A 22,363-nucleotide genomic window follows, 5' to 3' on the forward strand; every position below is an offset into this window, starting at 1 on the left:
AGATAGTAAGAGATCTGAGATTTGAATTAGATAGCCTGACTCCAGAGTAACTGTGCCAAGCTATTACCTATACTTCCTCCTGAAGCAGAGTATAAGCATTCAGAAAGAAGATATACTTTCAGTTGGGGAGATTGTAAAAGAAGGGATGAACTAAAGAAAAGGAACTAAAGAAAAATGGGGAGGGGATTCCAGGTAGAAGACACTGCATGTGCAAAGATAGGGGGGGTGGGAAAGTTAGCACTTGCAAAGTTATTCTAGATGAGTGTTGCAATTTGTTCAAGGATAATAGTGGCCAGTTAAATCCAAATCTCTGAACACATTTCCCAAAATACTCTTCAGATCAACAAGTAGAACAAGTACACCAGTGCTGTCATCATATCCAGAAGACAGAGAAGATATGAAATTTTAAATTTCCTTTTAATAGAAGAATAAACACCAAATTCTAGCAAAGCTGTTTCTCAACCTCCCACAAGTTACTGCAGAAGAGTGAGAGGTCTTGAGAAGAGCATGGGAAAGAGAAGAGGAAAACAAAGGTCTGCACATGAGCTAAATTAACTCCCAGAAAGAGACATGCCACCTTCAGTGTGAAAATGCTATAAAGAAGACCTGGTATATCAGAGTTCAGACTACAGCAAAGGATGAAAGTCCAGGAGGCTTCTGGTAGTCATATGAGAAAGGCATTGCTTCTGGGAAAGAAGATGACTAAATGGAAAGAACTGGTGTTCAGTGGAGACTAAGTAGTGATGGGAAAAAGAGGCAAGGGGGGGCATGCAAGATCCTACAAGGCAAAAGAGAACACCCAAATAAAAGAATATACCATTCATCCCCACTCACACCAAAAAACAAAAATATCCTTGAAAGGAATTGCACTTCATCAAATGACAGAAGAGGGCACTCTTGACCTAGAAATATTATTAACCATTCTAAACTACCAATTCTACAGAATATACAAAAGCAGTGTTCACTAAAAAGAAAGAGGAGCACCCGGGTGGTTCAGTAAGTTAAGTGGCTGCCTTCAGCTAGGGGCATGATCCCAGGGTCCCGAGGATACAGCCCAGTATCAGGCTCCCTGTTCAGTGGGGAGTCTGCTTCTCCCTCTCCCCGCTATTCATTCTCTCTCTCAAATAAATAAAATAAACATCTTTAAAAAGAAAGAAAGCCATCCAGAAGCTGATCATCAAAATATGTCATTTTGTGAAAAAACTCCACATTTTTTAATAACATCCAAACAAGGATTTTTTAATAAAATGAAACAAATGATAACTCTGTAACACAATAACCTGAAGTAAATATCCTTAAAAAAGCATTGTGGGGTATGAGGAAAACACCTTGAGTCAGAAATTCAAACGCTAAGAACAGAAATGGACACAAAGCAGAGGTGAAAGGAAATTAAACAAAAGGGACTGAATTCAGGAAACAAATAAAAGGAAAAGATAAACTCATATCAGAAATAAAGTCAAAATGTCATAGTACCCAAAGAATAAATTAGAATAAAAATTAATGAGGAAAATTGAAGAAATGCAGAAAAGCAGCCCAGAAGAATAAAAATGATATTAAAAAGAAGTAAAAAGGAGCAAAAGTCAAATGGTTGAAATGGAATAAAAGCAAAGATCCAACATATGTATAATAAAAGTCTCTAAGGAAGAAAAACATTAAAACAGAATTAATATTTAAAACTATAATCCAGGGTAAGTTAACAAAAATAAAAATATCTGAATATAAATACTGAAAGGGCCCACTGTATACCTGAGAAAACCCATCCAGCACAGTCAAACCTAAGATTTGACCAAGTAAAACTACTATACTGTAAAGATAAAGAAAAAAAAAAAAAAAATCTCAGCATCTCCACTCAAAGAAATAAATAAGATCCAAAAGCAAAAGAATTAAGTGGCATCAGATTCTCCAAAGCTAAAAAATAAAGCAAGGCAACAAAAGAATGGAATTTTAAGAAAACTCAAATCAAGAAATGTGAACCAAGACTTGCATATCCAGCTAAGATTATCTTTCAAGTATCAAGGCCATGGAGACTTTTAAAAATTTATATATGTATGCTACTCAGCATATGCAAGATCTAACTTCTTCTGTGTGCTAGAGGGACACCTAAAATAAAGTGCTTCAGAGAGACTAAATATAAAGTGATGGACAGCAGACAAATGGAAACCATAGGAAAGCAGGGGTTGTAATCCTCACGTAAGTAGAAGTCAAGCCAGAAAGCTTTAAATATGACAAAGAACACTTTTTAATGCAAAAAGCCATAATTCACAATGAAGATAAAATGCAACCACCTTTATAAAGTAAAAGAAAAAATAAAAAGGAATTTAAGAGGAGTACCAGCGTAGCTCAGTTGGTTAAGTGTTTGCCTTTGGCTCAGATCATGATCTCAGGGTCCTGGGGTCTAGCCCCACTTTGGGCTCCCTGCTCAGCAGGGAGTCTGCTTCCCCTTCTCCCTCTGCCCCTCCCCCTGCTTGTGTTCTCATTCTCTAATAAATAGATAAAATCTTTTTTAAAAAAATGAATATAATAAATATGAAAGCAGAAATCAATGATAGAGTTGAAGAAGGGTCACCAACTTTTTCTTTTTCTTTTTCTTTGTTTTTTTTTTGTTTTTTTTTTTTTTGCCAACTTTTTCTATAAAGAGTCAGAGAGTAACTATTTTAGTAAAAATTTTCTGGGCCAGGTCATTCACAACTATTCGACTCCATCTTTGTAGCACAAAAGCAGTCACAGACATTATATAAATAAACAGCTTAGCTTTTAGTGTCCAATAAAACTTTATTATAGAAACAGGCGACAGGCCAGATGTGGCCCCAATGCAAAGGGGGAAGGAAACAGTAGATTCAATTAAGAGAACAAAACCTTGGCTTTTTGAAAATAATAATAAAACAGATGAACTGCTGGCTAACTTAATCTGGGAGAAAGGAAGAAAATACAAATAAAGGGAGAAATAATCATTGAAATAGAGGAAAATTCAAAAAGTTAAAGAAATGTACTCTGCAGACCACTCTGTAGATAAATTTGAAAACACAGAGAAAATGTGTAATTCCAAGGAAAAAGCTTGCTAAAATTGACCCCATTAAACATAAAAAGTTTCAACAGACCATTGTCCATGGGGGGAAAAAGGGGGGACGGTGAGAAAGTTACCAAGGAACTACCCTGAGGAAAAGCTGCCTTCCCCGGGGTGTTTTGTGGGGAAATTCTACCTCACTGCTGGAGACCAGATAGTCCAAATGCTATGTGAATTATAATAATGAATGAAACCTTTCAGATAATGAAGTGCTTAATGATGAAAGAAACCTTTCAGATTATTTTTATAAAACAAGGAAAATATTAATGCCTAAGCCTGATAAAGATGATACAAAATAGAAAACTATAAACCAGTATCACTTATGAATATTGATACAAAATATGAAAGAAAATATTAGTGAACAGAACCCAAAACCATAGAAGAAACAAATACCCCATAGCCAAGTGGGATGTATTTCAGGAAGAGAGAGAGAGAATGGGGGAGAAGTGGAATATGAGAGAGATAGAAATTTGAAATATCAAAATTTGAAAGATACAAGGGAATGAAATAAAAGAGAATATACTGTAGTTAGTTTTCCTTTGCACATATTAATGGACTTTTTTTTTTTAATGGACATTTTTGACTAAGGAGTTAGGGGATCCTAAAATAGCTACTCTCTGACTCTTTTTTTTTTTTTTTACTCTCTGACTCTTTATAGAAAAAAGGTTGGTGACCCTTGTCTCTTTGGGTACACATGACTAGAATATGGGGTAGTCCTGAAAAGAATAAGATGAATCTACTGCCTCCAAACCCATTTAAGGAAGGGGTCCAATTCTAAATAACGTATTCATATTTATTTACCCCACAAGCACAATATTACCTCCCTGGATCTACAATATCATTATGTTATCTTAAAAAGAAACAACCATTTACTGCTCCCCCACCCCCCATTTTTAGCATATTGCAAATGCTCAGATATTCCATGAAAAATAAATGTCATTTTTTGGCTTGAACAACCCCAAGTATGAGTTTCTCAGGCTGATGGTTTATAAAAGAAGCAGAAAGACTTCAGATGTAACTTTTCCACCACAGAATACTGTTATAATATTTATCATTTTGTAGGAAACTATCAGGCACAATGTTAAATTTTTTTACGGCCTTTACTATCTTTTCTTTGGACTTCATTTCTGTAAACAGGAATCAGTTAGGAGGAGGAGTTTTATAAGGTCAACACAGATCTCAAATTATGCTGCTGCCAGAAAACTTGCATCATAAACCACCTTAACAGTCAGTTTTCTACCAGGCAACAGAAGGAAGACTACTCTGTTTCCCTCTTCTTTTGATTAAAAAAAAAAAGTACCAACACTATTTTAGAAGTAAATGCATATAATCCTCTGCTAAAGATTAACAAAGAAATTAGAAATCTCATATTCATAAATGACAGGATTTTTAAAACTCTAATTAGGAGCAGTCTAAGGAGACAGTTGACTTTGCAAGGGAAACAGTGTCAGAAAAAATGGCTAAGAATCAACTATTTTGAAAACAAAGTCACTATTTTTATAACTTTTCTATAAACAGTGGTATCATTTTATTATCCTTTAGTTGTCCTTGATGTACACCTCGCAGTTTATCTTAGAAGGAACAAGAAGATATAACACTGCTCAAAGTTGAGAGTTTTACTGTGACTTTGTTGAAATTTTTCTTAAGCAGATTTGGTATCTGGTTATAACTGTCATGAAATTTGCTTGCTAAAAGTATGTGATCATATTATATGGAGAGAAATTCAGGGCGGGGCGGGGGGAGGTTCAATCACTCATTCAACTGTGCAGGGCAAATTCAAACAATTTCCTTGGTTTAGCTCCACAGGCTCAACCTTCTAACAGAGGTGGGCAGCCTTCTATTAAGGCACAAGTCCTTGTATTCAACACAGAACAGCTGCTCCCTGGGTACTGGTGAGAGAGGATAATCTCAAGCTCAGTGACATATACCACTTAACATATCTGAGTTGAGAGAAACAGTATTTAGGAAACACAGACTCCAGTCATTCCTCCAAATAATCTAACCCTGAATCAAGCCCAATCAGCAGAGTACAGGTATTTTTAAAGCATCTTTCCTTGTCTACCGTACACTGAATTGTGCTTTCCTATAATGCAATAAGTCACACTGAGGGGCAATAAAAGAAACAGCCACATAAAATTCTCGTAAAATGCTGCTCATACATTGTACTCTCTATGAAACACCCCTGGAATAAAAAATTCCTATCTAACCACACTGTGGGGGGAAAAAAATTGTACTTCCCCTGGAAAGCACTGCTTTGTTGTAACATTAAAGACAATATAGGGCATCTGAGTGGCTCAGTCAGTTAAAGCATCCACCTTTGGCTCAGGTCATGATGCTAGGGTCCTGGGATTGAGACCCACATCCAGCTCCCTGCTCAGCAGGGAGTCGGCTTGAGAGTCTCTACCTCTGACCCTCCCGCCATGCTCTCACACACATGCTCTCTCTCAAATAAATAAATCTTAAAAAAAAAATTAGTAAAAAAATAAAAAAACAATAAAAAAATTAAAAAAAAAATAAATAAATAAATAAATAAATAAATAAATACAATGTAATGATGCCTAGACGGGTCAAAAACTAAACCCAAATTTGTGAGCCACTGATAAAAAACAATAAGTAAGTAATAAGAATTAGATTATTCTTAAACTTACTTCTACATCTTTTTTTTTTTTTAACTTCCCTAACTTTGTTTTCGTTCTTCTTCAGCTCACATATCTAACCTATTTTCTTTTCTTTTTTTTTTTTCCTATTTTATTTTCTATACCCATGCAGGTCACTTAAAGTTTTTCCTAGAAAAAAAAAAGATGGGATATAAATAAATACTCTTTTGTTTTAAAATTCTATATTTCATATTAATGTAAAAATCACAAAGGAAAAGATCGATAGTATTGACTGCATAATATCTAAAACTTTTATATGTCAAAAATACCCTAAACAAAATTAAAAGAAACTATTAATGAAGACAAAATATTTGACATAAATAGTGAAACTCTTACTATATGAATAAGTTGCATTTATCAATAAGAATACAAAATTGGATAGATGAAATAATGATGATAAATATATTGGTCAAGAAATTTCGATGTTGAAATAAATGTGTTTGAAGGAACCTAAAATTGCTTTCCTAATATAGACTCCTAGAACTATAATAGAACTTTCCTGTTCAACCCCCTAACACTGCAGAGGCTAATTAACCTTGCTCAAGTGTGTTAAAGGTTGCTATTTACCTGTCTTCCCATTTCCACAAAGGAAAACACAATTGTGGCCTCTCTCTACTGCCTACTCACTAATCCTCAAGGAAGGAACAGTAAATATATAATCTGACTGGAAGGAGACTACCATTTCTTGGGTTACATTTCCTAGTGGGTAGAGTTCACATAGTGTAGATCACTGCCCCCAAAAAAGATGCAGATTCTTGCTTTCTGGGAGCTGCACATGGACAAGATTAGGAGAGAATGAAATGAAGTGAGGGGAATCATACCAAGGAGAAGAAATTTTGAAATCCTATTTGTCCAGTGAGAAAAATATAAGGAAAAGGAAATACATCCAAATGTAACTACTCTAAAAAGCCTAGAAAAAATAGGGATATTTACTAGTTCAGGGAAAGTGACTCAAAACCATCAAAGAGAAGAACAAATGGCCTGTTTTTGAGGACAGACTAAAATGACAATTACATGTCATAAATATATTCATTTTTTGCTTCCTCTCAGTGTATTCAATTTAATTTTTGTAGATATATAAGTTTTGGAGGGTTTTTTGTTCTTTGTTTTATTTTGTTTTTGTAATTTTGAAATTTAGTACCTTCTAACATATGAACCAAAATACATTCAGAACCAAGTGGAGCACCATGTTGGTCCACTCTGTGAGATTATATTCTCTCTTCCTTCCCATTCTGCCCGCCTCTTTTGTCTTCGTGGTTTTTTGTTGTTGTTGCTATTGTTTCTCTATATAAGTTTTCCTTGTTTATATAAATTTGGAATTTAGCACTTTCCAACATACAGACCAAAATACAAGAGGTGAACCAAGAGGATCACCATCTTAGTTTACTCTGTGAGACTATATTCTCTATCCCCCACCACTTGCTCCCCCACTTTTTAAAATTTTTACTGTTTTTAAAATTTGTTTTTCACTTTTGTGGTCTTTTTCTTTTTCTTTTATTTTCTGGTCCCTGACCTCTTCGGAATTGTCTAGGGTATATTTTACTTAGGTCGTGGTTGATATTTTTGACTCTGCTCACACATAAGCCATTCTGCACTGGGCAAAATGGCTAGAGGGCAGAATTTACCACACACACACACACACACACAAAAAGAACCAGAAGTAATGCTCTGCGACAGATCTAATGGATACAGGTTTAAGTAAGATGTCAAAGATACAAGTCAGGGGTACGATTATAAAATTACTGGTGGCTCTTGAAAAAAAGCATAAAAGACTCTAGAGATTCTTTTACCGCAGAATTGAGATCTAATCAGGCCAAAATTAAAAATATTTTAACCGAGATGCAGTCTAAACTGGATGCGCTAACTGCAAGGGTTAATGAAGCAGAAGAGAGTGAGTGACATAGAAGACAAGTTGATGGAAAGGAAGGTAGCTGAGAAAAAAGAGAAAAACAAGAGCCCACGAGGAGAGACTCTGGGAATTAAGTGATAGTTTGAGAAAGAATAATATTTGTCTTATTGGGATTCCAGAGGGTATGGAGAGAGAATGGACCAGAAAATATATTTGAACAAATCATAGCTGAGAACTTCCCTACTCTGGGGAAGGAAACAGGCATTCATATCCATGAGATAGAGACAACAGCCCCCCAAAATCAACAAAAAACAATCAACACCCTGACATATAATAGTGAAGCTTGCAGGCAGCCCCAGTGGCTCAGTGGTTTAGCGCCGCCTTTAGCCCAGGGTGTGATCCTGGAGACCTGGGGTCAGGTCCCATGTCAGCTCCCTGCATGGAGCCTGCTTCTCCCTCTGCTTGTGTCTCTGCCTCTCTCTCTCTCTCTCTCTGTCTCTGTCTCTCATGAGTAAATAAATAAAATATTTAAAAATAATAATAATAATAGTGAAGCTTGCAAATTTCAGAGATAAAGAGAAAATCCTAAAAGCAGCTCAAGACAAGAGATTCCTAACTTATATGGGGAGAAATATCAGATTAACAGCAGACCTATCCACAGAGACCTGGCAGGCCAGAAATGAATGGTATGATATATTCAGAGTACTAAACAAGAAAAGCATGCAGCCAAGAAAAGTTCATCCAGCAAGGCTGTCATTCAGCATAGAAGGAGAGATAAAGAGCTTCCAGGATAGATAAAAACTGAAAGAATATGTGACCACCAAACCAGTTCTGCAAGACACATTAAGGGGGACACTGTAAGTGAAGAGGGAGCCCAAAGAAACAATCTGCAGAAATGGAGACTGTATAGGTAATACTATGTATGACACTAAATTCCTATCTTTCAATAGTTACTCTGAATGTGAATGGGCTAAATTATCCAATCAAAAGACAAAGGGTATCAGACTGGGTAAAAAAGCAAGACCCACCTATATGCTGTCTATAATAGACTCATTTTAGACCTAAGGACCCTTTCAGACTGAAAAGAAGGGGTTGGGGAACCATTTACCATGCAAATGGTCCTCAAAAGAAAGCTGGGGTAGCAATCCTCATATCCGACAAATTAGATTTTAAACCAAAGACTGTAATAAGAGATGAAGAGGGATACTATATCATACTTAAAGGGTTTATCCAACAAGAATATCTAACAATTATGAATATTTATGAATATTTTAATTGAATAAGTATTCAATTATGAATATTTGTTTATGTGGGAGCAGCCAATTATATCAATCAATTAATAATCAAAGAAAAAATAATCAAAGAGATACATAGATTGTATACATTAATAGGAGACTTCAATATGGCACTCTCAGCAAAGGGCAGATCTTCTAAGCAGAAGATTATCAAAGAAACAAGGGCCTTGAATGACACACTGGACCAAATAGATTTCACAGATATATACAGAATATTCTATCCTTATGCAACTGAATACACATTCTTCTCAAGTGCACACAGAACTTTTTCTAGAATAGACCACACACTGGGTCACAAATCAGGTCTCAACTGATACCAAAAGACAGGATTATCCCCCACATATTTTCAGACCACAATGCTTTGAAACAAAAACTCAATCTCAAGAAGAAATTTGGAAGGAACTCAAACACTTGGAGGTTAAAGAGCATCCTATTAAAAGATGAATGGGTCAACCAGGAAATTAGAGAAGAATTAAAAAGATTCACGGCAAATAACAAAATAAATAAATGAAAATGAAACCACACTGTTCAAAATCTTTGGGATACAGCAAAGGCAGCCCTAAGAGGGAACTACATCTCAATACAAGCCTCCCTCAAAAAATTGGAAAAATCTCAAATACACAAGCTAACCTTACATCTAAAGGAACTGGAGAAAGAACAGCAAATAAAGTCTAAGCCAAGCAGCAAAAGAGAAATAATAAAGATTAGAGCACAACTCAATGAAATAGAGACCAGAAGAACTGTGGAACAGATCAACGAAACCAGGAGCTGGTTCTTTGAAAAAATTAATAAGACAGATAAATCCCTATCCAGACTTATTAAAAAGAAAAATGACTCAAATTAATAAAATCATGAGAGAGGAGAGATTACAACCAATACCAAGGAAATACAAACAATTTCAAAAACAAATTATGAGGGACGCCTGGGTAACTCAGCAGTTGAGCATCTGGCTTCAGCTCAGGATGTGATCCCAGATCCAGGGATCAAGTTCTGCATCAGGCTCCTTGCGAGGAACCTGCTTCTGTGTCTCTGTCTCTGTGTCTCTCATGAATAAATAAAATCTTCAAAAATATAAAAAATAAAAAACAAAAGCATATTATGAGCAACTATATGCCAACAAATTAGGCAATCTAGAAGAAATGGATGCATTCCTAGAAACCTACAAAATACCAAAACCAAACAGGAAGAAATAGAAAACCTGAACAGGCCAATAACCAGCAAGGAAATTGAAGCAGTCCTCAAGAACCTCCCAACAAACAAAAGTCCAGGGCCAAATGGCTTCCCAGGGGAATTCTACCAAACATTTAGAGAAGAAATAATACTTATTCTACTAAAGCTGTTTCAAAGGATAGAAATGGAAGGAATACATCCAAACTCTGAGGCCAGCCTTACCTTGATCCCAAAACCAAAGGCCCCACCAAAAAGGAGAATTACCGATATCCCTGATGAACATGGATGCAAAAATTCTCAACAAGATAACTAGCCAATAAGATCCAATACTACATTAAGAAGATTATTCACCATGACCAAATGGGATTTATCCCTGGGATGCAAGAGTGTTCAACATTCGTAAAACAATCGACATGATGGATCACGTCAATAAAAGAAAAGACAAGAACCATATGATCCTCTCAACAGATGCAGAGAAAGCATTGGACAAAATACAGCATCCAATCCTGATGAAAACTCTTCAAAGTGTAAGGATAGAGGGAACCTATCTCAGTACCATAAAAGCCAGCTATGAAAAGCCCACAGTGAATATCATTCTCACTGGGGAAAAACTGAGAGCTTTTCCCCTAAGATCAGAAGCATGACAGGGATGCCCACTCACCACTTTTGTTCAACATAGTACTAGAAGCCCTAGCCTCACTAATCAGATAACAAAAAGAAATAAAAGGCATTCAAATTGGCAAAGAAGAAGTCAAGCTCTCCCTCTTCACAGATGACATGATCCTGTATAGGGAAAACCCAAAACACTCTACCCCAAAATTGCCAGAACTCATACAGGAATTCAGCATTGTGGCAGGATCCAAAAATCAATGCACAGGAATCAGCTGTATTTCTATACACTAACAATGAGACTGAAGAAAGAGAAATCAAGGAATCAATCCCATTTACAATTGCACCCAAAACCATAAGATACTTAGGAATAAATCTAACCAAAGGGGTAAAGGATCTGTACTCTAAAAACTACAGGACACTTATGAAAGAAATCAAGGAAGACACAAAGAGATGGAAAAACATTCCATGCTCATGGATTGGAAGAATAAATATTGTGAAAATGTCTAGCTACCCAGATCAATTTACACATTCAGTGCAATCCCTATCAAAATACCATGGATTTCCTCACAGAGTTGGAACAAATAATCCTAAGATTTGTATGGAACCAGAAAAGACCCCAAATATCCAGAGGAATGTTGAAAAAGAAAAACAAAGCTGTGGCATCATAATTCCTGACTTCAAGCTGTATTATAAAGCTGTGATCATCAAGACAATATGGTACTGGCACAAAAACATTCGCATAGATCAATGGAACAGAATGGAGAACCCAGAAATGGATTCTCAACTCTATATGGTCAACTCTATATGGTCATCTTTGACAAAGCAGGAAAGAATATCCACTGGAAAAAAGTCTTCAATAATTGGTGTTGGGAAAATTAGCCACATGCAGAAGAATGAAACTAGACCATTCTCTTACACCAGACACAAAGATAAACTCAAAATGGTTGAAAGATTTAATATGAGACAAGAAGCCATCAATCAAAATGTTAGAGGAAAACATAGGCAACGACTTTTTTGAACTTGGCCACAGCAACTTCTTGCAAGACACATCTATGAAGGCAAAGGAAGCAAAATCAAAAATGAACTACTGGGACTTTATCAAGATAAAAAGCTTCTGCACAACAAAGGAAACAGTTGACAAGAGTAAAAGACAACCTACAGAATGGGAGAGGATATTTGCAAATGACATATCAGATAAAGGGCTAGTATCTAAGATCTATAAAGAACTTATCAAACCCAACCCCCAAGAAACAAACAATCCAGTCATGAAATGGGCAGAAGACGTGAACAGACATTTCTCCAAAGACACCATACACATGGCCAACATGCACATGAGAAAATGCTCCGCATCACTTGCCATCAGGGAAATACAAATCAAAACCACAATGAGATGCCACCTCACACCAGTGAGAATGGGGAAAATTAACAAGACAGGAAACAACAAATGTTGGAGAGGATGTGGAGAAAGGGGAACCCTCCTGCACTGTTGGTGGGAATGCAAGCTGGTGCAGCCACTCTGGAAAACAGTGTGGAGGTTCCTTAAGAGGTTAAAAATAGAGCTACCCTATGACCCAGCAATTACACTACTGGGTATTTACCCCAAAGATACAGATGTAGTGACATGACAGGACACTTATGCCCCAATTCATGACAGCAATGTCCACAATAGCCAAACTGTGGGAAGAAGCCATGATGTCCTTCGACAAATGAATGGATAAAGATGTGGTGTGTATATAATGGAATATTACTCAGCCACCAGAAAGGACAAACACCCACCATTTGCTTTGACATGGATGGAACTGGAGGGTATTATGCTGAGTGAAATAAGTCAATCAGAGAAGGACAATCATACGGTTTCACTCATATGTGAAATAGGGAAAGGAACTATAAGGGAAAGGAGGGGAACTGAGTGGGAAAAAATTAGAGAGGAAGACAAACCATGAAAGATTCCTAACTCTGGGAAACAAACAAAGGGTTGTGGAAGGGGAGGTGGATGGGGGGATAGAGTAACTGGGTAACGGGCATTAAGGAGGGTACATGGTGAGATGAGCACTGAGTGTTACACTATATGTTGGCAAACTGAATTTCAATAAAATATTTTTTAAATAATAAAGAATAAAAAGTAAAAAAATAAAAGCACATGAAAACAAAGAAATCAGAAGGGAGACAAAATGTAAGAGACTCTTAACTATAGGAAACTAAGGGTTACTGGAGGGAAGATGAGTGGTGGGATGGGGCAACTGGGTGATGGGCATTAAGGAGGGCACGTGATGTGATAAGCACTGGGTGTTATATGCAACTGATGAATCATTAAATTCCACCTCTGAAACTAATAATATACTATATGTTAATTAAATGAATTTTAATAAAAATAAATAAATATAAAAATACATATATATTTATATGTAATAAATATATATATAAAATAAAGCCCTTGCCTGACCGTCAATTGTCACCCCGTTTTGCCTTGCTTTATTCCCCACCTAACATGTGATTTATTTTCTTACTTGTTTAACTCTCTCCACCATGACCCCCCCCAACAACTTCCAACTCCATGACAGCTGGGACTGTTTTATTGCTGCCACAATGTCAGCTATCAAACCCTGCTTGACACAGAGTAGGAAAGAAATAAACATGCATTTATGCATCCATGGCATTTGACGTTTTTGCTCAGGGTGCAAGGTTGACAAAAGCAAGGTGGGTCTGGACTGATTATGCACTGGATTCTGAGAACATAATTTTGCTTCTTTCTTTTGAATAACTAGTGAGAAGCAGCAGAAGTACATTAAGAATGAGGGCCGTGGAGCTGGGATCAAATCAGCCTGTGTTTAAATCACTAGGTGTGTGTGATCCTAGGCAAACTGTTTAATTTCTCTGTGCCTCATGATCTTTGTCTATAAAATGGTAATAATGACAATGCCTTCCTCAGAAGGTTTGGTAGGTTTGAGTTGATTCAAAGAGGACACACTGTTGTGTTTTTTGCTGTGTTTTTTGTTTTGTTTTAAGGATTTTATTTATTTATTCATGAGAGGCACAGAAAGAAAGGCAGAGACACAGTGAGGCAGAGGGAGGGGCAGGCTCCTCGCAGGGAGCCCGATGCGGGACTCGATCCCAAGACTCCAGGATCATGCCCTGAGCTGAAGGCAGACACTTAACCACTGAGCCACCCAGGCGTCCCTTTTGTTTTGTTTCTTGCTCACTCCAATTTTTTTTCTTTTTTTAAAGTTTATTTGAATTCCAGTTAGTTAACATACAGTGTAATATTAGTTTCAGCTGGGGGTACCCCGTCATATATATATGCCATATCTTATCTATTCCTCAAATCGATGGACACTTGGGCTACTTTCATAATTTGACTACTGTAAATAATGCTAAAAAACATCGGGGTCCATGTAATCCCTTTGAATTAGTGTTTCTGTATTCTTGGGGTAAATACCTAGTAGTGCAATTGCTGGATTGTAGGGTAGTTCCATTTTTAACTTTGTGAGGACCTCCAAGCTGTTTTCCAAACTGGCTGCACTAGTGTGTATTCCCACCAACAGTGCAAGAAGGTTCCCCTTTCTCTACATCCTCTCCAACACTTGTTTTTTGTGTTGTTGGTTTTAGCCATTCTGACAGTATGAGGTGGTATCTCATCGTGGTTCTGATTTGCATCTCCCTGATGATGAATGATGTTGAGCCTCCTTCCATGTGTCTGCTGGCCATCTGTATTTCTTCTTTGGAAAAATGTCTGTTTGTGTCTTCTGTCATTTTTTTTCTTCTGTCATTTTTAATTGGATTGTTTGGGGTTTGGGTGTTGCGTTTTATAGGTTCTTTATGTATTTCGGATACTAACCCAAGGAGGGCACTTTAAACAGTGCCTGGCACTTGATTAGTACTTGATAAACAGAGCTATTATTGTCATCATCATTATTATGTGCTGGGAACCATTCTAAACATTTTACTTGTATTATGTCATGTAAGATCAGTCACAAGGTACCTGAGGCCCGGGAGAAAGAAGAACATAGCTAATTCATTGGCTGTTTTTAAAAACGGAGGTGAAGTTCACACAACATCAAATAAACCACTTTCGAGTGTACAATTTAGTGACATTTCGCAAGCTCACGGTGTTGGGCAACCATCACATAATTCTGCTTTTCTTTTCCCAGAACAATGGTGAATATAGGAGAGAAGCATCAGGAAGACAGGAGCAGGACCCGACCTATCCAACTGCCTTCCTTTAAAGGTGGCAGCCCTTCCACCCAGTTGCCCATAAATTTGTCTGTTAAATCCAATGGATTAAAGAACAACAACAACAAAATCCTGTGTCCCTTTCTCCTAGAGAGAGCTGTAGAGTTGGCACAGCTTGGCGTCTATCTGGCTTGCTCGCAGGACCTCAGGCCCTTTCTAGGAAGCCTGATCTTCATTAGGTCCCTGGGTCTCTATGTCAGGGTCATGTGCTCAAACATGGTCCAGTCATAAGGCCTCTTTCTCTCACCACTGCCAGCACAGTGTGGCTCACATGACTGATCTCCAGGAACTTGGTTCTAGTTGTCCAAAATGACCACCCTTGGGGCTCAGCTATCTTAAAGCTGGGGCTAGAGCATTTTTCAATCGTCACTATCAGGAAGCCCTGAATAAAACACTCCATCCTTGGTCTATACCCTCCATGACCAGAACCCTTGTGGGGAAGGAGATAGGCAGTTAGATTCAGGCACCCTGAAGCCCAGAAAAAAGTTGGTAGTCGTTAGAATGAGAACACAAGTCTCTTGACTCCCAGATGAGCATTCTTTACGCTCCCCCACATTGTGCAATTCATGTACTTCACTTGTCCTGAGAGACAAAACAGAGAGACACATACACCCACCTGCTGGTGCGGTTGCCATCATTATTTGCATTGAGTGGTGCTCAGAAGATCCCAGGAGAGTGACATTCACTGTGTAATCAGTTGCCGGGTACAGGTCTAAACACACCACTGGAGCTTGTTCCCTCGTTGTGAAGTTAAATGATGCGGCATGATAAAAATTACTCAGATACCACCTTTGACCCAGAACTGTAAACTGTCATGAGATTAAAAGAAATGATGCATTAAATTTTGTGTTGGTTAGCAGATCTAAAGCAAAATGGAGATCTCTTTGGGGGCACCTGGGAGGCTCAGTGGTTGAGCATCTGCCTTCGGCTCAGGTTGTGATCCCAAACAAGGTCATAGGATCGAGTCCCACATCGGGCAACTTCAGGGAGCCTGCTTCTCCCTCTGCCTGTGTTTCTGCCTCACTCTGTATGTATCTCGTAAATAAATAAATAAAATCTTAATAATAAAAATTTTTGGGCAGCCCGGGTGGCTCAGCGGTTTAGCGCCACTTCAGCCCAGGGTGTGGTCCTGGGGACCCAAGATCGAGTCCCACATCGGGCTCACAGCATGGAATGGAACCTGCTTCTCCCTCTGCCTGTGTCTGTGCCTGCCTCTCTCTCTCTCTCTCTCTCTCTGCATCTCTCATGAATAAATAAATAAAATCTTTAAAAAATAATAATAATAAAAAAATAATAAAAATGTTTTTAAAACCTCACAGGCTGCATTTCTACAAATTCAGTCTCATCCTAAACTCCACGTGATTTAGACTACAAACAAAAAATAACTTTCTGGTTACAAACTGGAAATCACCCTGTATGCATGATTTTATAGTAAAGTCATTTTATTTAATAATACATTGTTTTTTTTCTCTGTCATTAATTCATTTTATCAAATAGATATATATACAGAGTAGGGTACAAAATACAAGTTTTTTTCTCTGTCATTAATTCATTTTATCAAATAGATATATATACAGAGTAGGGTAAGGGAAGGAAGGGCGCTGCTGGTAGGAGAGTCACATATGTGAAGACCCAGTGCAAAAGAGAACACAAGAAGTTAATCAGAGAGTATGGGGCCGAGAGCTTATAGAAGAGGGTAGGCCTGGAGAAACAGATTTAGGACTTACCAGCTTGGAGACAGTGAAGGAAGTAAAGAGACTGGATAAGATGGCCCAGAGAAGGGTACAGAATGACGAAAGAATGCGCAACACACAATCTGAGGGTAATCAGATTTAAGGGACAGGCAGAGGAAGGGAGCCCTAGGAAGGAGAGACAGAAAGGGGTCAAAATAATAGGAGAAACAGAGACCATTTCAATGGGAATATTGGCCAATGGTAGCAAACACTATTCAGTGTGATATAGAACGTACTTCACATCCGTGTGGGGTTCTCTCCAATCTATGTTTAATTGTTTATTTAGCCAGATGTCTGCTGTTGGACGTTTCAGTTGTTTCCAATTTCCCCTACCATAAACGAAGCTTCAGGGAACAGCGTAACCTTTCTGTATACACCTGCTTAGTTAATGACAGCCCATGTCCAAAAACTTACTGATAGAGGCTAAGATATAACTCTTCCACAAAAGTCTTGCCAGTTTAAGTGGCCAGCAGCCTGTGTAACAGTACTCTATGCCTGGGGCGCCTGGGTGGCTCAGGCAGTTACGCGTCTGACTCTTGATTTCGGCTCAGGTTACCATCTCAGGGTGGTGAGATCGAGTCCTGCGTTGGGCTCCATACTATGCATAGAGTCTGCCTAAGATTCTCTCTCTCTCTCCTCCTCTGCCCTTCCCCCCCAACCTCGCACATGAACTCTCTAAAAAAACAGTACTCTATGTTTATAGAAGAATCATGGTATCTCGTCATGTAATTTTTTCTAACTAGTGAAGTATAACATGTTCATATGTGTTTGGGCTATATATATATATTATACATTATGAATGTATATGTTAATGTTTTCCATGAATTTGTTAAGTGTTTTACATGTTACTTAAATGAATCTTTAACATATTTAAAAACTTTTAAAATCTTTTTTAAATCTTTTTTTAATCTTTTACTTAAATGAATATCATTTAACATATTTTAAAAATCTTTTTTTTTAACAAATAAATCTTTGTTTAGCATATTTAAAACTTTTTTCCAACTTAACTCTTTAATCATTTTAGTGTAAATGCTAAGAATCATTTTCTTAACCAAGTAGCTAACCAACTGTCCCAGGGCCATTTATTTCCATACTCATTATTTATAATCATCTGTATCTTATATTAATATTAACTTTATTTGGGTACTGGAACATGTTTCTAGCTTCTGTGTTCCTTCTAAATATGAAAATTTGAATATTTTGCTCATCTGCTTAAAATCCTTCAGGGGCTCCACAGAAATATCAAAATAAGATGCAAACTCACAATTACAGGGCTTTTCATGATCTAGTCACTACTTAGGTTTTTGCCTCATCTCTTCCTCTTCTCCCATCCTTACTTTTTCCCTCAGAGAACCACATTTCCTAATATTCAATATGCTCCTCTCCTTGTCCACAGGGCCCTTCTTTACCATCACCCCACATCTTTTATCTGGTTGATTCCTATTCATTCTCTATGATATAGCACAGTCTTTGCTTCTTGCTAAAACAAAAACAAAAACAACAAAAAAACCTCCCTGGACATACACACAATCCCCCATTTATTTACCTTTCATTGAAGCACTCATACCACATTGTCATTTACTTGTGTGTTTATATTAGTGGGAATTGAAAGTTACACATCCTAATACACGATATTCTTTTGGTAAATGGCTAATGAATGAATGAACTTTAATTTAATGCTTAATCTACTTTGCCAAATGTTTGCTAGGTACTAAAAGTGACAAAAAATAATGAATTTCAGCTCCTGCTTGAATTTACTAGTAATTTTGCTTGAGATGTGTGACTTTTAAGAAGTTGTTAAATGAGGACAAGTAGCCATGCAATGAGTTTCTGAAAAATCTAGAAGCAAATGTAAAGTTGATGACAAAATAAGCTATAATTATAAAATGCACTAAAATAAAATATAATCCACATACGTGAAGTATCAGACAAGGAAACTAATAGCAAGTTACTCTCTAGAATACCTTCCTCCAACTTAGTCCCCTACTGACCATCCACCACACATCCATCTCTAGAGATGAAAGTCAAGCTGCCTAGAAGTTCATTCCATTAGTGTAAATACTTTGGATCCTCACTTGGAGAGCACTCAAATTTTTAAGTGACACAAGGCTTTGACAGATAACATGAGAGATCTTCTTACTTGATACATTTGTTCTGATCCAACTTTCCGGGGGTGCCTGTTCAGTTTCAAACAAGCTTCACTGAATACTGAAATATTGAAAATTCCATAATCTTCTAGGAGATCATCTTCTAAAAGATAAAACATACAGAAAGGTTGCATATCTTAGCAAAACATATCTTGGCTAAGTACAATTGAAACTCTGACGTCTTACAAGAGCCAACTGGGTGTTTAAGATGCAAGAGCATTTCATTTGGCTTCAAGTCTGGGCTTTACGACTTGTTAATTGCATGACCTTAAACAGGTCACTTAACCATTACGAACCTCAGTGTCCTTCTTTGTGAAATCAAGTATTCTGGTTTGCTTTTCCTACCTCACGGGTTATTAGAGAATCAGAAGAAATAATTCATATTTAAAAATTACCATAAACTAATAGAGCTTTGAGATTTTTAGAAAGTTCATCTTATCTCTTGTACTTGGAGACTCCATAGGTTAAATGTCCTGAAGGTAAACATGTCAATAGCTAGAAAGTCTGAAAATAAGGAAAAGGTGAATAAAAGTCAAAAACCATGGGTGAGAACTCTCAGAGTTGGTGTTTCCAACCTAGAAGATGAACAGAAATGAGATGGCCAGGCAAGATGTTTGCTTCACAGCAGATAGTATTTCAAGAGCTATTCAGATAAGGACGAAGGCAGTAAAATAATCAAGGAGTAGATTTATTTCAACCACTAGAGCTTTTTTAAAAAGTCATTTCATACCTCCTGCAGTCAAATTTATTCCTTCAATGTTCTATTTTCTTCATGCAGTCATAAAGAAAGAAGAGGTTTGTCACTAACAAGTAAAAAACTCATAGAGTGTCCAGGAATACCATGGCTAATTTTCAAGGAAAAGCAAGTTTCCCAACAAGCTGGTACATTTTCCACAAATGAGAAAAAGTTTAAATGTCTATCAGAGAGAAACTTCTTATAACTACCTAGAAAACTACATTTCTCCCATGGGAGTCTCTGCTATCCTAGAAGTAAGAATGACAACTAATTATTCTATTCAAAATCAAAACTACCCAGCATATTAAATCTCTCTCACACACGCAACATAAGGCAATTTGCCAGGAGAAAATATTCTTGGCTATAATTGGAAAAATGTAAAAATATGGTTATGAGAGAGAACTTGAAGACCTATCACACGTACTCCCCTTTATCTTCACAACTTTTAAAGATTTCATAAGGACACCAGAGACAAAAATTGCTAGGTGTTTGCGTATGATTTTGAGGCACACAAAGTACATGTATGTAAGAAATATCACAAACAGCACGTCTGTTCACAAACAGACATAAAGAGAACACAGCTCCCATCTCAGTACGATTTTCTCACTCACAGCCGTGATAGTCTGAACTAAGGGGAAGATGGCAATGTGAGCAAAAGCATCTGGTTCCCACATCCCACCCCCAATCCTGATAGCAGTGACTGAGTATAGTAAAAATGGGTCAAAATTTGCATCTGGGCTGGAAGGGAGGGTTGTGCTTGACATACACAAGGCATGGACATGAAGATGTTTCTGCTCAGCACCAGGTGGAAAAGACCAGACAGCAGAAAGACTCTGAGAGGTACTAGGTACAACATGCCCTCAAGCAAAGGAGCACGGTCTCAAACCCTTCAAGGAAGGGAAGGACTGATGCCCACAGAGGTGGGGGCTAAAAGTGAGGGCGGGAACAGGACAAATAAGTTATGAATTTGCTGTCTGGAACAATTTAGCCTGGTAGTTATCAATCCTATCTGCATATCAGCTGAGGAACAATACACATCCGTATTTTGTTTTAATTCACTAGGCAATGCTGATAGGCAAAAAGTATATATACCACTAATTACTACTACTACTACTACTACTACTACTACTAGTACTATAGTCCCTAGTCCCTCCTTAGCACACTGGAGATCAGTAACATGGAGGGACTTCTATGGGGAGGCTTAGAGACCTAGAGGTTCCACCTGACAGAGAGCCTGGGATAGCAGGAGGGACTTGGTTCTCTCCTGCCCCTGTAGACCATAGCATCATAATGAAGTCAGACAACAAAATGCTGTCCAAGAGCAACAGTTCCATTAATCAAGATAGTAAAGTGCTCAGGGGCGCCTGCATGGCTCAGTCGGTTAAGCATCAGACTCTTGGTTTCTGCTCAGGTCACAATCTCATGGATGGTGAGATCCAGCCCTGAGATGGGCGCTGTGCTCAGCAGGAGTCTGCTTGAAGATTCTCCCCCACTGCCCCTCCCCCCACTCTCTCTTGTTCTTTCTCTCTCTTTTAAATAAATGAATCATTTTTTTAAAAAGATAGCCAAGGGATCCCTGGGTGGCTCAGCGGTTTGACGCCTGCCTTTGGCCCAGGGCACGATCCTGGAGTCCCTGGATTGAGTCCCACATCGGGCCCCAGGCATGGAGCCTGCTTCTCCCTCTGCCTGTGTCTCTGCCCCCCCCCCTCTCTATTATAAATAAATAAATAAATCTTAAAAAAATAAAAAGATAGCCAAGTACTCAGAAATAGGGGCCACCTGGGCTGCTCAGTCAGTTAAGTGTCTGACTCTTGATATTGGCTCAGGTCTTGATCTCAGGGTTGTGAGTTCATGCCCCATGTTGGGCTCCACACTGGGTGTGGAGCCTACTTTAAAAAAAAAAAAGCATTCAGAAATAAAACTCACAGCAGTAAGCTTTCCTACCACTAGCTGCCCCTGGAAAGACAGGAAGAGAAAGGACAGAAGGATGCTGGATTATCCAATCAACAGTAAATCCTTCAAGATGAGATCTGAGATAAGCACACTAATATCATCCAACATCCAATAAAAAGTAATATCAAAGAGAATGTCATCTATTTATTATGAGAGAAATATCAGACCTAGATAAAACTTCTAACTTCTAACAATAAGTAACCTAAAAGCAAAAAAAAAAAAAAAAGAAAGAAAAAGAAAAAAGAAAAGAAAAGAAAGAAAGGAGGAAGGAAGGAAGAGCAAGCCTATGAAATGATTCTACCAAGAAGACTGCTTAAGAGGCAAAGAATGATTTTCTTTTGAAAGAAAAATATTGAGCAAAGTAATAGTAAAATTAGGCAACACTGTTTTGTACTTTCAGTAAAAAATTTTAAAGATGGATTAAAACAGATAAAGGATGAGTTAATAAGAGAATGCAAGAGCAGAGAGGAAACTAGTTGAGAAGGGCAGAAATAAAAAGGGAACTAGATGAGGGGTGACTGGCTGGCTTAATTCGTAGAGCATGTGACTCTTGATCTTGGGGTCGTGAGTTCAAGCCCCACACTGGGCCTAGAGCTTACTTAAAAAAAAAAAAAAAAAAAAAAAAGGAACTAGATGAGACCAGAAAACAAAAGGAAATGTAAGTGCAACAACAAAATATAACATGTATTAGAAATAGTGAAGGTCAGAAAGGTTGATGAACATATGAATAAATGCCTGTATGAACAAACCTGTTCCACTCTCACAGAAGGCAGAGGGAAAAGGCAGGTATATAAAAAGGGAGAGAGTGAAAACCAGCGCCGACAAACAAGGAATTCTACGTAGGAGTGTTTGATGAGCCAAAACACCAAATGAAATAAAAAAGCAATAATCAGAGATTGCATGAAAGAAACTATTTC

The 22,363-nt window shown here is 37.7% G+C and overlaps 1 protein-coding gene and 1 long non-coding RNA gene across 7 annotated transcripts in view; one reads left to right on the forward strand and one right to left on the reverse strand.

Annotated features, from left to right (window-relative positions):
- Positions 1-22,363, reverse strand: part of SUSD1 (sushi domain containing 1) — a 128,538-nt gene that overhangs the window by 45,793 nt on the left and 60,382 nt on the right. For all 4 annotated transcript variants that reach the window (XM_077912904.1, XM_077912903.1, XM_077912906.1 and 1 more), the window contains exons 9-10: positions 18,751-18,860; positions 15,494-15,686 (exon numbers count right to left, since the gene is read on the reverse strand). In XM_077912904.1, the coding sequence (XP_077769030.1) occupies positions 15,494-15,686; positions 18,751-18,860 (303 nt within the window). The remainder of the gene's footprint in view (positions 1-15,493; positions 15,687-18,750; positions 18,861-22,363) is intronic.
- The window catches only part of LOC144322664 (uncharacterized), a 49,598-nt gene that overhangs the window by 17,673 nt on the left and 9,562 nt on the right, over positions 1-22,363 (forward strand). The window lies entirely within an intron of this gene.

Source organism: Canis aureus, chromosome 10 (genome assembly GCF_053574225.1).
Source record: "Canis aureus isolate CA01 chromosome 10, VMU_Caureus_v.1.0, whole genome shotgun sequence".
Lineage (NCBI taxonomy): Eukaryota > Metazoa > Chordata > Mammalia > Carnivora > Canidae > Canis > Canis aureus.